Source organism: Pezoporus flaviventris, unplaced genomic scaffold (assembly GCF_033815535.1).
Source record: "Pezoporus flaviventris isolate CSIRO_AGI_PZ_B2104156 unplaced genomic scaffold, CSIRO_AGI_Pfla_v1 ptg000090l, whole genome shotgun sequence".
Taxonomy (NCBI): domain Eukaryota; kingdom Metazoa; phylum Chordata; class Aves; order Psittaciformes; family Psittacidae; genus Pezoporus; species Pezoporus flaviventris.
In genome coordinates this window covers 3,859,178-3,873,149 of record NW_026892638.1, presented here as the reverse complement: position 1 = coordinate 3,873,149, position 13,972 = coordinate 3,859,178, and the positions used below count along the sequence as shown (strand labels likewise).

At 42.1% G+C, this 13,972-nt stretch overlaps 1 protein-coding gene across 3 annotated transcripts; it reads left to right on the top strand.

Moving 5' to 3' along the window:
- Positions 1–860: 860 nt before the first annotated feature.
- On the top strand, positions 861–13,733 carry MTX3 (metaxin 3). Of its 3 annotated transcripts, XM_061475883.1 has the most exons (9): positions 861–944; positions 1,487–1,556; positions 3,572–3,648; positions 5,163–5,255; positions 8,467–8,649; positions 8,797–8,873; positions 9,812–9,969; positions 10,324–10,412; positions 11,815–13,733. In XM_061475883.1, the coding sequence occupies exons 1-9, from the start codon at positions 864–866 to the stop codon at positions 11,923–11,925; spliced, it is 939 nt and encodes a 312-aa protein (XP_061331867.1). In that variant the 5' UTR covers positions 861–863; the 3' UTR covers positions 11,926–13,733. The 3 variants fall into 3 exon arrangements, with proteins under 3 accessions (XP_061331867.1, XP_061331869.1, XP_061331868.1); XM_061475885.1 differs by lacking the exon at positions 10,324–10,412; XM_061475884.1 differs by lacking the exon at positions 10,324–10,412 and having other exon boundaries at positions 11,789–13,733.
- Positions 13,734–13,972: the final 239 nt, after the last annotated feature.

Genomic DNA, 13,972 nt, shown 5'->3' with positions numbered 1-13,972 from the left:
TAAGCTGGTGCAGAACGGTCTCAAGATCTGTGTTGTAGATTTGCCATACGTTTCTGCCACAAAATTCATGCGGATCTGAAACCACGGATCTGGGGTGGGGTGAAGATGAAGCTTTGACCTCGTTCTCCTCATTTCTTCATACACAGAAGACACGAGTAAGGGTGGTCTGCACACGGGTTTTTTTTAAGTCAATTGTGTGGGAAGGATGGAAACATTTTAGTTGATGTAATATACAGACATGCTCTGGCATGTCTGCACCAACGCTGAAATGAAACAGCTGACAATTTGATGCTTCCAATAGTCCATAGGAAAAAACAAACAAACAAAAAAAAACCCAAACAAAAAAAGAAAAAACTAAACAAAACACAACAAAAAAAAACCAAAACCCTGAAAGGGTTATCATTATAACCTGGTCAAAACTGGTACCATATCATCAGAATTCCTTATTTTTAAAGCCGAATTCCTGGCAAGTGATCTTCACATTTGCTCGAAAGCCACATTTGCTCTTTTGGGAAGTCACAGCTTCCTGTGTAGTAACGGAGCCAGAGAGCTGGGTTCAAGCAATGCAGCAGCAGGAGCCCCAGAGTAAAACGATGGCGCCTCAGCGCAGGCGGCGTCCCCTCACAGGTAAAAGGCTTGGAGCAGCCGACGCCCCTACCCCCAGCGACGCCTCCAAAGGTCTCGCCCTCGGGCCTCGGCAGCCGGCGGCGGCGATCTGGAGGCTCCGAACACCGTGACACGGGAGTGCCTCGCAGCCTCCCGGCCACAGGGCCACGGCCCACCCGGCGACTTGTCCTTCCCCGGGGCTCGGCCGGGGGCGCTCCGGCGTCGCCATGCGAGGGCAGCAGCACCGCGCGGACAAGATGGCGGCTCCCATGGAGCTGAGCTGCTGGGGAGGTGGCTGGGGGCTGCCGTCAGTGCACCCGGAGTCTCTAACCGTCATGGTAACTGCTGTCGGCCGCCACCCGCCTCGGGAGGGAGGGAGGGAGGGAGGGACGGAGGGACGGAGGGACGGCGAGACGGCACCCCGGGTCTCGCCTGCCGCCGGCACGGCTGTCGGCGGCACCCTTTCTCCCGGGAGAGGCGGCGCCGGCGCCGCTGGGCGCGCCCGCCCTCGTCCCCCTAGGGCGAGCCTTGTGCTGGGCGAGGGGCCGCCGCTGCCGCCGTGTTCGGCCGGGGGTAGGTGGGAGGTGAGGATGAATGGGCCCGTGGTGGCGCCTTGCGGAGCGCGCGGCAGCGGCGTCCCGGGATGTTGCTCTTTCCGAGGGCATCGTGCCTTGCGGTGGGCTGCCTGGCCTCGGCCTGCGCGGCCGGCATTGCCTAGAAGTGCATCAGGGCACTGACGACTGACTAAAACCGAATACGCCTCCCGGTGCGTGTCCTTTGAGTCGGTCCTCAGTGCCCGCATCTGTTTAAAATAATTCCTGAAGTGCTGTCTTACACTTCTCTTACACACCGGACTTACTTCCCCTAATCTTTATTGCAGGCTTATGCCAAATTTTCTGGTGCTCCCCTGACAGTGAATACTATAAATAATTCATGGAGAGCTCGCAAAGGTACCATCCTTGAGTTCTTTATTCTTTAATCATAGCCAAGTCATAAACGTGGGTTCCAATTTCTGTGTTCTTTCTGCATTTGCTTTGGGTTTGTGTTCAAGGGTGTAACCTGGCCCGGTGAAGGCTGACTGCTTTCACCACACATCAGTAAATGACTGCAGGATCAAGTGTGATGAATCTGTGGGAATAAAACAAAGGAAGACAAATAAAGTGCCTTAAAGGACAGTTTATTAAAATGGGTATGGGTGAAGCAGCAGGCAGTCAACAAAGCAGTAGTGCCAAGGACATACCTGTTCCTGTCAGCAGTCTAAATTGTTGTATAATGAAAACAAATTCTTAAGCTTTTTGCGCCCTGTCTGTTTATGATGGTAGTAACTAGACTTGTGTATGGAAATAATGTTATATAATTAAAGAATTATACATAATTTAATGGGCTGATACAGCTGGAAGTGGAATGTGAGCTTCAAAGAGTATAAACTTACACTAGCTGGGATGTGTAGTACTGTGCTGAGTTAGAGAGGCTGACTCAGAAAAGGTGACTAACAACCTAGTTGCTGGGGAAGTTGAAGATCAGGCATCAGAGAGGACTTCTTTGTGTCAGATACTTCTATGCATTGCTTATCTGTTTGCTCAGCACTGTCTTGGTGTATTCCAGGGAGGTAAAATCACTGCAGGGTTAAAGTACTTTTTTACTTTACACTTTCCACATTATCAGTTTAGGCATTACTGTATCCATGCAGAAGTAGTACCTTTGGCTCTTGCTTTTAAGCTTATTGTTTTCTGTTAGAAGAAAATACCAAGAACTAGCTGGGTGTACTTGCCAAATACTTCATAGCCAAAATACATAATATCTATGAAGAAAAATATCCAAATAGTTAAGTGTTGCTGATAATTGTTACTTTAATAGTATTTAGCAGCACAGTCATGATAGGCTCATTGTGGCAGTTATGTTGGGAATTTGCTATAAGATAGACCTGTTACAGAAATTTTACAGTGTGCAGTCTTTGATCCTGCAATCTGATGAGTAACGTCTGACCAGTAGGCTTCTGGCAGAAGGGAAGTACTAGGTTCATGATTATGCAGTGGTAGCGTGGGCAGTGACTCTAGAAAGACTAGAGTACTGTGTGCAGTTTTGGTGTCCTCAGCATAAGAAGGACATGGAGCTGCTGGAGCAAGTCCAGAAGAGGGCCATGAGGATGATCAGGGGACTGGAGCACCTGCCTTATGAAGACAGGCTGAGAAAGCTGGGGCTGTTCAGCCTGGAAAAGAGAGGCTGCGTGGAGACCTCATAGCAGCCTTCCGGTATTTGAAGAGGGCCTGCAAGGATGCGGGAAAGGGACTCTTCATCAGGGACTGTAGCGATAGGCCAAGAGGTAGTGGGTTTAAATTTAATCAGGGGAAGTTCAGATTAGATATAAGGAAGAAGTTCTTTACCGTGAGGATGGTGAGGGGCTGGAACAGGCTGCCCAAAGAAGTGGTAAATGCTCGATCCCTGGCAGCGTTCAGTGCTGGCTTGGATGGAGTTTTGGGTGACACAGTCTAGTGTGAATTATCCCTACCCTTTGCAGGGGGATTATAACTAGGTGATTTAAGGTCCTTTCCAACCCAAACTGTTCTATGATTCTATGATTTAGAGGGGAATGGGAGGGAAAAATAGGCGTAGAAGGAAGGAGAGGTCGAGAGGTGAATGAGTTGAGAGAGCAGTTGGACTGTCTTAGAATTTTTGTCTTAAAATTAATATCTGAAATCTGGACAAGGAGCCTGGTTCTCGAAGTATCAGCGATTTACCAGAAAACATTGGGCTCTTTCTTATGTGTTGTTATTAATGAAGGCCATAATACCCTAAATGTATTTGTGACCTTGGTGGAACTCCCCTACTAGTTAAAGCATAGTTTGTGTGTACATGTTAGTAAGATCCAAACATGAGGAAAAGTAGATGAAGTGACTTGATTGCTTTCTAATTAAGTTAGAACTAATCCACATAAATTGTTGACTGTGTTATTTATGCCTTCTAGGGGATGTGCCAGTCCTCATATCAGAAGACATTGTCATTTCTCAGCCAGCAAAAATACTAAACTTTTTAAGAAAGCAGGTAGGTCACTTCCAAAAGGTTTGTTTTCTCTGCCTCATAGTGGCTCTTGTCAACTGTATACAATGATACAGGCTTCTGAAAACTTGGAACTCAGTTCACACCCAGAGCTTTCTTGTTGCTAATACATGCATGAGAATTGCAAAATGGTGGATAAGAGATAGTTGTTTGAAAGTTTGATGGGTAGTTATGTGAAAGATACATAAATAGGCATGAGAAAAATATTCATTGAAAAGGACAACAAATTTGCCTTAATTGAACAGTTTCTCACTGAGCACCCTGCTCCTAATTATAACACTTTTACCACCATTATGACTTTGCAGACTTAGGATATCACAGTTTAGGAAGTGTGGTTTTAACTGCTTAAATGGATAATCATCTGTGAGTGCTCTTTTTTAAAGGATAATATGGTGTCAGTTTTAATCTACGTAGTTTTTCTATAGCCTGTAGTGTAAAAATGTCTGCAAGCATTTCTTGATGCACATCATGTTCTCATGTAGTCAACTCCTGCTTGCCTTTTGCAGATTTCTTCATGTTTTATTCACAAAGAATAAAGCTATATGATTTCTTCTTTGACAAAGTATAAAGATGTCTAGTAAAGCATTGCATCATCGTTTTATTTCTAAGGTTATTTTCCAGCTCACTGTTCTGCTTTTACATTAGAAACTCAGTTCCTGCCTAGTCAAGATTTAAAGTGAAACTTTAAAACTTTGGGGGCAGAAAAGCAGGATCTGAAAACTGCCTATTAGAGGTGGAATTTTAGACGGTTGTTTTAAAATTCAGAAGCGTCATAGTAATTTGAATACCAAAGATTCATTAATGTTAGGAAAAAAACCCTCCTTGGCTTAAAATGTTTGAATAATATACTTCATTTTAGATATCTAAGGGTCAGCACTGACCCTTTGTTTGACTAAGTTTATCTCCCTCTTAAAAACCTTATCAACTCTTCAGATAATGCTTTAAGAGGATCCAGTGTCAGAATTAAAAGCTCAGTCCACTGTAACTGCATTAATTTCACTGTGCATTTGGTCCTTTATATTGTTAGCATCCAATTTCTCAACTTTTAGAATGGTAGTCAAAAGCAAAAGATGAGAATATGTGCCTTTTTTATGCTTGCACCAGCTTAAGTGTCAGATTCTTCTTCAAAGATAAAGGTGAGGTCTTTCCAGAGGTTTGTTACATCCATAAGTACTGAAAAATTGCCTCTGTATCACTGGACAGTTGCTTGGAAAGCAGTAGGAGGGAGACACAAGAGTTACTGTGGGAATAGGAGGGCCCAAAAATCTAAGAATGAGGATGTAGAAAAGGGAGATGCAAGGAGGTTTGACATTGCTGGCCTGAAGAACAAAGGAAATTCTAGTGAGTGCATGATTTCTGTCCCGAAAAATGTTGTTTTATTTGCTGACTTGATAGGTGTTAAATTTGAAACAACTTCGGGTTGTGCTAATCATCTTTTTGGAAAGTTCCCAGTAACGCTATTTATAGTATGTAATTTTTTTTTTTTTCTTAATTTGTAGAAATACAATGCTGATTATGAATTGTCTGCAAAACAAGGGGCTGATACACTGGCATATATTGCACTACTTGAAGAGAAGCTGCTTCCTTCTCTGGTAAGTATTGAGAATTTTTGGAAGTGAATGGTACAAGAAGTGCCCAGTGTGAGAGACACTAAAGTCTCTCAGCCATAGTCCTGGCTAGAATTAGTGCAATTTTGGAAATACTGCCTAGCAACTTTTGTAAAGGAAAGAAGAGTGTATTTCATGGACTCATAGAATTGCTTGGGTTGGAAAGGACCTTAAAGATCATCTTTAAGGTCCCTGCCATAGGCAGGGACTCCTTTCAGTAGACCGGGTTGCCCAATACTCTGTCCATCACTGCTCCTCAGGCAGCCTGTTCCAGTGCCTCACTACCCTCTTTTGAGGTTTAAGCCCAGCTAGTAACCCAGAAACACGCAGCTGCTTGCTCAGTCCCCCCCTTCTTCCTTTCTCCCTGCTCCTGGAGGGATGGGGAGAAGAATCGTTAAGAATGTAGCTCCCACAGATTAAGAGAAGAGCAGTCCAGTAACTAAGGTATAAACCAGAACTACTACTGCTACCACCAATAATGATAATGATAAGGGAAATAACAAGGGGAGAGAATATAAAACTAAAAGGAGAAAAGGAAAACTCCCACATGACATCCTTGTCTCTAAGTTGGAGAGACATCAATTTGACAGATGAACCGCTCGGTGGATAAAGAATTGGCTGGATGGCCATATTGTGGTCAATGGCTCGATGTCCAGCTGCAGACCAGTAGCAAGTGGTGTCCCTCAGGGATCGGTGTTGGGACCGGTCTTGTTCAACATCTTTGTCGGTGACGTGGACGCTGGGATTGAGTGCGCCCTCAGCAAGTTTGCCAATGACACCAAGCTGTGTGGTTCGGTTGATATGCTGGAGGGAAGGAATGCCATCCAGAGGGACCTCGACACGCTTGTGAGGTGGGCTGATGCTAGCCTTACGAAGTTTAACCATGCCAAGTGCAAGGTCCTACAACTGGGTCAGGGCAATCCCAGGCACAGCTACAGGTTGGGCAGAGAAGAGATTCAGAGCAGCCCTGCGGAGAAGGACTTGGGGGTGTTGGTCGATGAGAAAATTAACATGAGCCGGCTGCAGTGTGCGCTTGCAGCCCAGAAAGCCAACCGTATCCTGGGCTGCATCAAAAGGAGTGTGACTAGCAGGTTGAAGGCGGTGATCCTGCCCCTCTACTCTGCTCTTGTGAGACCTGACTTGGAGTATTGTGTGCAGTTCTGGTGTCATCAACATAAAAAGGACACGGAGGTGTTGGAACAAGTGCAGAGGAGGGCCACAAGGATGATCAGGGGACTGGAGCACCTCCTGTATGAAGATAGGCTGAGAAAGTTGGGGCTGTTCAGCCTGCGGAAGGGGAGGCGACTTGGAGACCTCATCGCAGCTTTCCAGTATCTGAAGGGGGCCTATAGGGATGCTGGGAGGGACTCTTCATTAGGGACTGTAGTGATAGGACAAGGGGTAACGGGTTAAAACCTAACCAGGGGAAGTTTAGATTCGATATAGGAGGAAGTTCTTTATTGTAAGTGTGGTGAGGCACTGGAATGGGTTGTCCAGGGAGGTTATGAATGCTCCATCCCTGGCAGTGTTCAAGGCCAGGTTGGACAAAGCCTTGGGCAGCACGGTTTATTGTGAGGTGTCCCTGCCCATGGCAAGGGGGTTGGAACTAGATGATCTTAAGGTCCTTTCCAACCCTAACTATTCTAGGATTCTAAGAAAACAATAAACACAAGTGATTCACAGTACAGTTGTTCACCACTCACCAACTGATACCCAGCCTGACCTGCGCAGTGATCTGGGCCTTCCAGGTATTTCCTCCAGTTTATATACTGGGCATGACATGCTGTGGTATGGAATACCACAAACTCCTTTGGCTAGTTTGGGTCAAGTGTCTTGTCTGTGCTCCCTCCTGGCTTCTTGTGTCCCTCCTCACTGGTAGAGCATGAGACTGAAAAGTCCGTGATTGGAGAAAGAATTACTTAGCAACAACTGAAACATCGGTGTGTTACCAGCATTGTTCTCAGGCTAAAGTCAAAAACACAGCACTGCACTAGCTACTGAGAGGGAGAAAAAGAAGTTATTTTTCTGTTACTGCCAAATGCAGAGCGCCCTTGTAGTAAAGGACTTCTTCCTTACATCTAACACGAATCTCCTGTGTAAGTTTGAATCCAATACGCCGTACTCTGTTTCTACAGTCCCTGATGAAGAGTCCCTCTTTGACATTCTTATAGGCCTCCTTCAGATACTGGGAAGCTGCTGTGAGTTTTCCACGCAGCCTTCTCTTCTCCAGGCTGAACAAGGCTGTTTGCGTAGCAGAGGTGCTCCAGCCATAGAATCATCCTCATAGCCTCCTCTGGACTTGTTCAAGCAGGTTCCCGTCCCTTTTGTATTGGGGGCCCCAGGGCTGAATGCAGTACTTATTTGTGGGGTATGAAGTAATAATAATGAATGTATGAAACACATTTTAAAAGGCATCTATGATTTGCTTTTATTTTATGTGCTTTTCAGGAAACAATATCCTGAAAGCAGCTTATTGTTGCTGTTTGTTTTTCACTTGAGTGTTCTGAAAAAGTTGTGTTATGTCTGATGTGGGGTGCACAACTGTTTAAACCTTTTGAACAGTTCAGGTAGAACTTTTGAGAAATCAAAATAATTTCATATTTAATTTCTAAATAACACATGGATGCATGCCCTCACCAATTTAGTGTAAGTATATTACAGCTATAAAAATCCTCAGACATCAGATCTCTTGAATGACTTTGGCTTCAGTTGTACAGGAAAAAAACATTCTGACCAGATGATACCATAGACTAGCCTCTTCAGCTGACCTGCAGGATTACAAGCCACCATTTATAAAACTTTAAGATTTGTATAAAATTAGAAAGAATATTACAGAAACCTCAACCTGGTACTGTATGCATACAACATTTTTTGTAATATGTTTTCTATGTGTAGTGTGTGTGCATTTGAGTGTGGATATGTGCACATACATAAACATGAGTGTGTATGTAATTTTATGCATGTGTGTATAGGTCTGTAATATCTTTGTTGTTTTCTTTAGGTGGAAGTTGTTGTCTTAATTATATACTCCTACACTTAAAGAATGAGTATAGTTCTTTATGGAGCCTGATTGCTTTAAATTACAGTGCTACTGGTGCTACTGTTTCTGTGACAGAGGCCTTGCACATCAAACTTTTGAGAAGTATCTACTTTTCTTGCTGAAATTCCAGTCACATTTTTCTTTGTGTTGATACAGCTGCACACTTTCTGGGTTGATGCTGAAAATTACTGCAGTGTGACAAAACCATGGTTTGCCTCAAGGATTACCTTCCCACTGAGTTTGTATCTGCCTGGAAAGATGTCCAGGGAAGCGCTGAACAGGATTTTGCTGACCAGGGGAGGGCCTCCACTCTACACTCTCCCTGAAGTGGAAGCACAAGTATGTGTTGTGTAATAAAGAATTTGTAAGTTGATGCTGTCAAAGACGAGAATTGAAACAGCCTAGCACGCTGTCAAATAATGAATGATGTTATGCATAGTAGCCTTGCTAAACCTAGGGCTCTTAGCCAGTTTTGTGTCTTATCAGATATACAGAGATGCCAAGGAGTGCCTAAATCTCCTGTCGAAGAGATTGGGAACATCTCAGTTTTTCTTTGGAGATACGTGAGTGTGATTTTTTTTGTTTTGTTTTGTTCTGTTGTTTGTATTTTGGTTTTGAAGGTTTTGTTTCTTTTTAATGACTAATAATGCAGGTACCACATGACTGTGTGAGCACAAGTTTCTTTTTTTGTTTTGGTTTGTTTTTTTTATCTCTTTGAACATAAAAAGTGCTGCACAGTAGTTTCACATCTCACACTCTGCTTTACAGATAAATTTGAATAAATAAACAGGTCACTAAGAAGACATTTGGAGTAAGGCAATGTGGTGTCTCCCTTATCCTGAATTTTTCCAGAGGGGCAGACTACAGCTGCTAAGAAAATGTCGGGTGCTTGATGAGTTAATGTTGCACTAACGGGTGATTTTCTAGCCCGTGAATGTTGCCTCCTGTGCTTGTATGTAGAAAAACTGCTTTAAGCCGGGGGGTGATACCAGCACCTTCATGGGTGGAGGGTGTATGTCTGGGAGCGCTCCTCTTCCTGTGGTACGTCCACAGAGCAGGAAACATACATTGCCAGTGGCATAGTGCCAGCAGTTCCTAAAAAGAATGATCTCTTCCTTTAGCCAGTGAAGTTGGACCACTTTGTGGGAGAGGATCCTGGTCCCCTGACATACAGTTTGGCTTTTATACTGCAGAAATATGGTTTAGAGTGGCTTATCAGCATGACTATGACTGGATTTTAATGCTGAAGTTAGTGTTTCAGCTTGCCAGTATGTCTCTAGTTCAGAGGTGCTGAACTCAGTAGATCATCTGTACACTTACCAGATTGATTTGAAATCAAAGCATTTAACAGATTTATGTGAAAAGATGGAATGCTGGAAAAGCTGGCTCTGTTCTGTCCTAAGTTGTGTTTGACATACACACAAAGCAGTTATATTGTAGCAGTCTTAATGTTGTACTTCAGTCACTTTGGGTTTTTGTTTTGTTTTGTCACTCTTTTCAGGCCTACCACCTTGGATGCCTTTGTGTTTGGTTTCCTTGCGCCAATTTATAAAGTGTGCTTCCCCAGAGTACATCTACAAGAGCATTTGAAACAGCTTCCCAATCTGTGTCGATTCTGTGATGATATTTTAACTTGCTACTTCAGGTTAACTGCCTCAGGTAAGCTTTGTTTATTTCCCCCTTTTTGTCATCTGTAGTCTTGTTTGGATTAGGACTTCAGTATTCCATCTGCGAACCAAGGCAGAATTAGATTTTATGTAGTTTATGCTAGAGCTTCTGTGGGGAAATGAGGTAGTGAGTTGTGCTCTGCAAGCATTGCCAAAAATACACATGTATGCTATGGCTTATGCTTAATACTCTTGGTTTTCTCACTTAGAATGGCATTTACACTTAATTTCTTGTTTGCGTAAAAATACTTTATGAACTTTCTCTCCAATGTGGGTTCATTTTTAAGGATTTAAAGGCTTTTCTAAATAGCTTTTCACTCTTCATCTTTCTGCCTTCACCCTCCAGGCCATTCTCCGGCTGGACAGGATACAGCAGATGCTAATCTGCAGAAACTCACACAGCTTGTAAATAAGGAATCCAACTTGATTGAAAAGGTTATGTTTGCTTCAATCTCTAATATTCCTGCTTCATTGTGGTTACCTGTTCACAGATACTTTTGCATGACAAATGCAGCTGTGTGGTGGACATTTTATTTTAACTGCTTCTTTTCTAAGTGAGTTACTTTATGTAGAGAGGCAGGAAGAATTATGTCATTTGAAAATAATAATGAAGCCTTGTACTTCAAAAGTATTTTCATTACAATCAAAAGCATTATCTTGCAAGTGTGCATACGAACTAAAGAAGATGTCTTTCTGCAAGTACATTCCAGGAAAGAAATGAAATGTATTGATCAAGACCCAGAAATGGTCCTTCAAGTTAAGACCAATTGCCAGCTCTCCTTGCTCCCAACTGAACGCTGTAGTCACTAACGTACAGTCACTCTTCCTTCTGCTTGTTCTACATCCAGCTTTTATTTCTTTGTATTCTTTGTCTCTAAGGCTGTGTCACTTAGCACCTATCAAAAGCTATGCAACTCATGTGAAAAAGACTTGTGAAGAATTAGTGTTCTGATACAGACGGAACACTTTAACTAGAAGGATAGGAGGCATTTTTTCCTGGAAAAGACCAGAGTAGGAAATAAATCATTAACTATGAACAGCTTCTGTAGCTTTAGGTATGGATTGTGTCTCCTTTTTGTGGTATTGAAGTGGCTGTGGAAGTTTTTAAAGACTCCTGTCGTGAAGTGGGATGGACTAGACAATCTCTGGAGAACTACCCTGTGCTGTCTTCTGCAATTTGCTTTATTCTGTAGTAACTAGACTGTCTTTGATACCACATTATGCACAGGGCATTAGATTGATTTCCTATGAAAATGTAGAATCTTTATATTTCAGAGATTAATTTTAACATGTCTTTGAAAAGGTCTTGTCAGAAGCACTTTATTAAATACTTTTTGAAATCAGTAACTGATCTAAATTCACTCAGCGCCTCCAGAACATTTCTAATTTGAAAAAGGTTTGTTCTTGCAAGGTGCTGAACATGCAAAATCATCCATTGATACTAGCAGTTTGACTTTTGATCAGTTTTCTTTTTTTTCAGCTTTTTTTTTTTTTTTTTTTTTCAAAATGCTGCTGCATTTGGCTATGGTACAAAATTGAAACATTGGTCTCTTAGAAGAAGGTAGCAGTGTTTCTTTCTTCAGTAATGCTGATAGAATTATTTGAGCAGAAGCAACCTATTTGCCCTTTGGGGTTGATGCACCATATGCTAGTGGAATGAAACAAGCATATCTTTGGGAGTGGAAAGGAGCCAAGGCATCAGTTTTAGCTGGGCCTGGAATAACAGGGGAAAAAAATATCCCAAACCAGCATTAATGATGGCAGCGCTGACAAACAGACAATTGTGTAATCTGTATTCTACTGTTTGCCAGATCCGGCTCTCATTATTTCCCTGCAGATGGACGACAACCTTCGTAAGAGTCCCCAGCATCCCCCTCGAAAGCTAAAGACGCTCAAGCTTGCTGCAGGTGGAGAAGAGGGCAGTCCATTGAATCGTTTGTCACCTTGACGACTTGTTGCTCATACACCTGCATTTGCCTTCAACTCAGAATTCTGAGCGCCACAGTAAATTTTTTCACGTGAATGTTGTTTCACAAGGGAAGAATCTGCTTATGGGTACAGCTAGGAAGAAATAGAGCTTTACAGTCTCCTATCTACCTGCTCTTTTAAGAAGTTGCATAGTTCAGGCTGACCACACACTAAGCTGAGGCTAAAGTAAACAAGAGGCTTATTCTTGCAGATGTTAATGTGGTTTTGTACAGCATATTTTGGCCTTTAGCCTAGCAGAAATGTTGACCAAAAGTTAAAATTCCACTTACAGAATGTTCACCATAATTTTATTTTGTGGCTTTTGATTTTACTGTAATCATGTTACTATATGTGAGTGGGTATACTCTTGTATCTGTCTGAAAATTACAAAGTCGAGTTTCAAAATCATTGAAAAGAATGGAAGGGAAAAAAAAAAAAGTTGCTCTTTGTGGCAGCCAAGAAATGAAAAACGATGGGTGGAAGTTAAATATTTTTATTGTACATTCATGAACACTTCTGTGTTTTAAGGTGGTTTGTATTTTTGAAAATATTATCATGTTGTACTTTGACGGGGATTGTTGGAAAGTGTGTGCAGTGTGGGAGCACAGTGATGTACACTACTAGCATTTCACAGGTACCTGGTATTAGTCCTGAGTGAAGCAGGCTTAACCTGTGCATAGGGGAATGCCACATGCTGCAGAACCGTTACATGAGAATCAGAGAGCACCAGTAGTGAGCTGGAGAGATTTGGCTGAGTCCTGTTGGGATGAGAGACTTGACTAGCAACTACACTGTGGTTCTGGATTGAAAGGGACTGATTAGGGCTTTATGAGAAAGTTGAGATAGGCTTTTAACTTTGTCACAAATGCCTCATGTTAGTTTTGTCTTAATTTTTTATAAGCACTACATTTCATTCAAAAACTAAAAAAAAATCCAAATTTTTGTTTTTTGACAGTCTAGTTCAGAGTTCTTTTATCTCTGCAAACTTTAGTACATTGCAGTGCATATATCTTCTGTTCTAATTAAGGGACTTAGGTCTCATTACATATTCTCTTAGCAGCAGCCTTGCCAGTTCTAGAGACCCAAGCAATTCCTTTACAAGGGAAACGCTGTCATTCTCTACTGGCAACGTGCTGGCAGATGCTTCATGAGTGGGTGAAGTATCTGCCAGATAAGAATTAATCAAGGAGATCAGCCAAAATGGCAGTTCTGGGGATATAGCATTCCCATATCTCTATGTATGGGATGACTTTTTTTTTCCTTTTTTCAGGTCAAATAGAAATAGTCTATAAGCTTCCCTTCAGCTAGTAGTCATGTTTGAGATATATAGATAAATTATTTCCTATTTATAAAAACAAGACTGTAGATTGTGTACATACTGTACTTTCAGACTTGATATGTAAGGAATGTAAGATCTTTAACATTTCTTAATTATAATTGAAATGTTGGGTTTCTAAAGAGCACTTTAAAATAATGTTTCAGCTCCATGCTCTTACTAGAATATTTATTTCAGTGATTTGAAATTAATCTAGCTCATACTCATGACAGTTGTATAAACTGACAGTCCACTTCATCTAAAAGTAAGTCAGACTTTTAGAATTTTTACTGCCTGTATCTTGATAAGGTTTAAATGAGATCAAGTCACATGGCTTTTAAAAATCTCTTAATTTCTAAACATGGCTTTGGAGAACATGCCTTAGTTTGTTGCTTTTGTGAAGATGTACACTCAGTCTCTAAAATCTCTTTGTAAAATGGTCATTGTTCCAGAATTAAAACTTTTGATTTTTTGTGGAGTTCTGGTAGTATTTTTTCATGGAAATAGTGTCAGGTTTTTTGAACACTTTTCTTTCTCCTTATGAAAAAGTTTATTAAATTTTAATTACAGCTTTTCAGGAGAAATCTTTTCTTTCAACAGCTGCTTGCAGGGGAGGAGGCTGTGGGGAAGCACAGGTTTTGTAATCTTTCTGTTGTCTTGTTGCTACCAGGGCAGCTGGTGGGCCTTCTCTTCCCTGCACTGCTCCTGGAAG

Excerpts from the sequence above, each read along its gene's own strand:
- MTX3 (XM_061475883.1), top strand. The coding sequence starts at position 864 with ATGGCGGCTCCCATGGAGCTGAGCTGCTGGGGAGGTGGCTGGGGGCTG. Across the intron at positions 1,557-3,571 it reads TTCATGGAGAGCTCGCAAAG|GGGATGTGCCAGTCCTCATA; the intron begins GTACCATCCTTG and ends TATGCCTTCTAG. Across the intron at positions 8,874-9,811 it reads CAGTTTTTCTTTGGAGATAC|GCCTACCACCTTGGATGCCT; the intron begins GTGAGTGTGATT and ends CACTCTTTTCAG.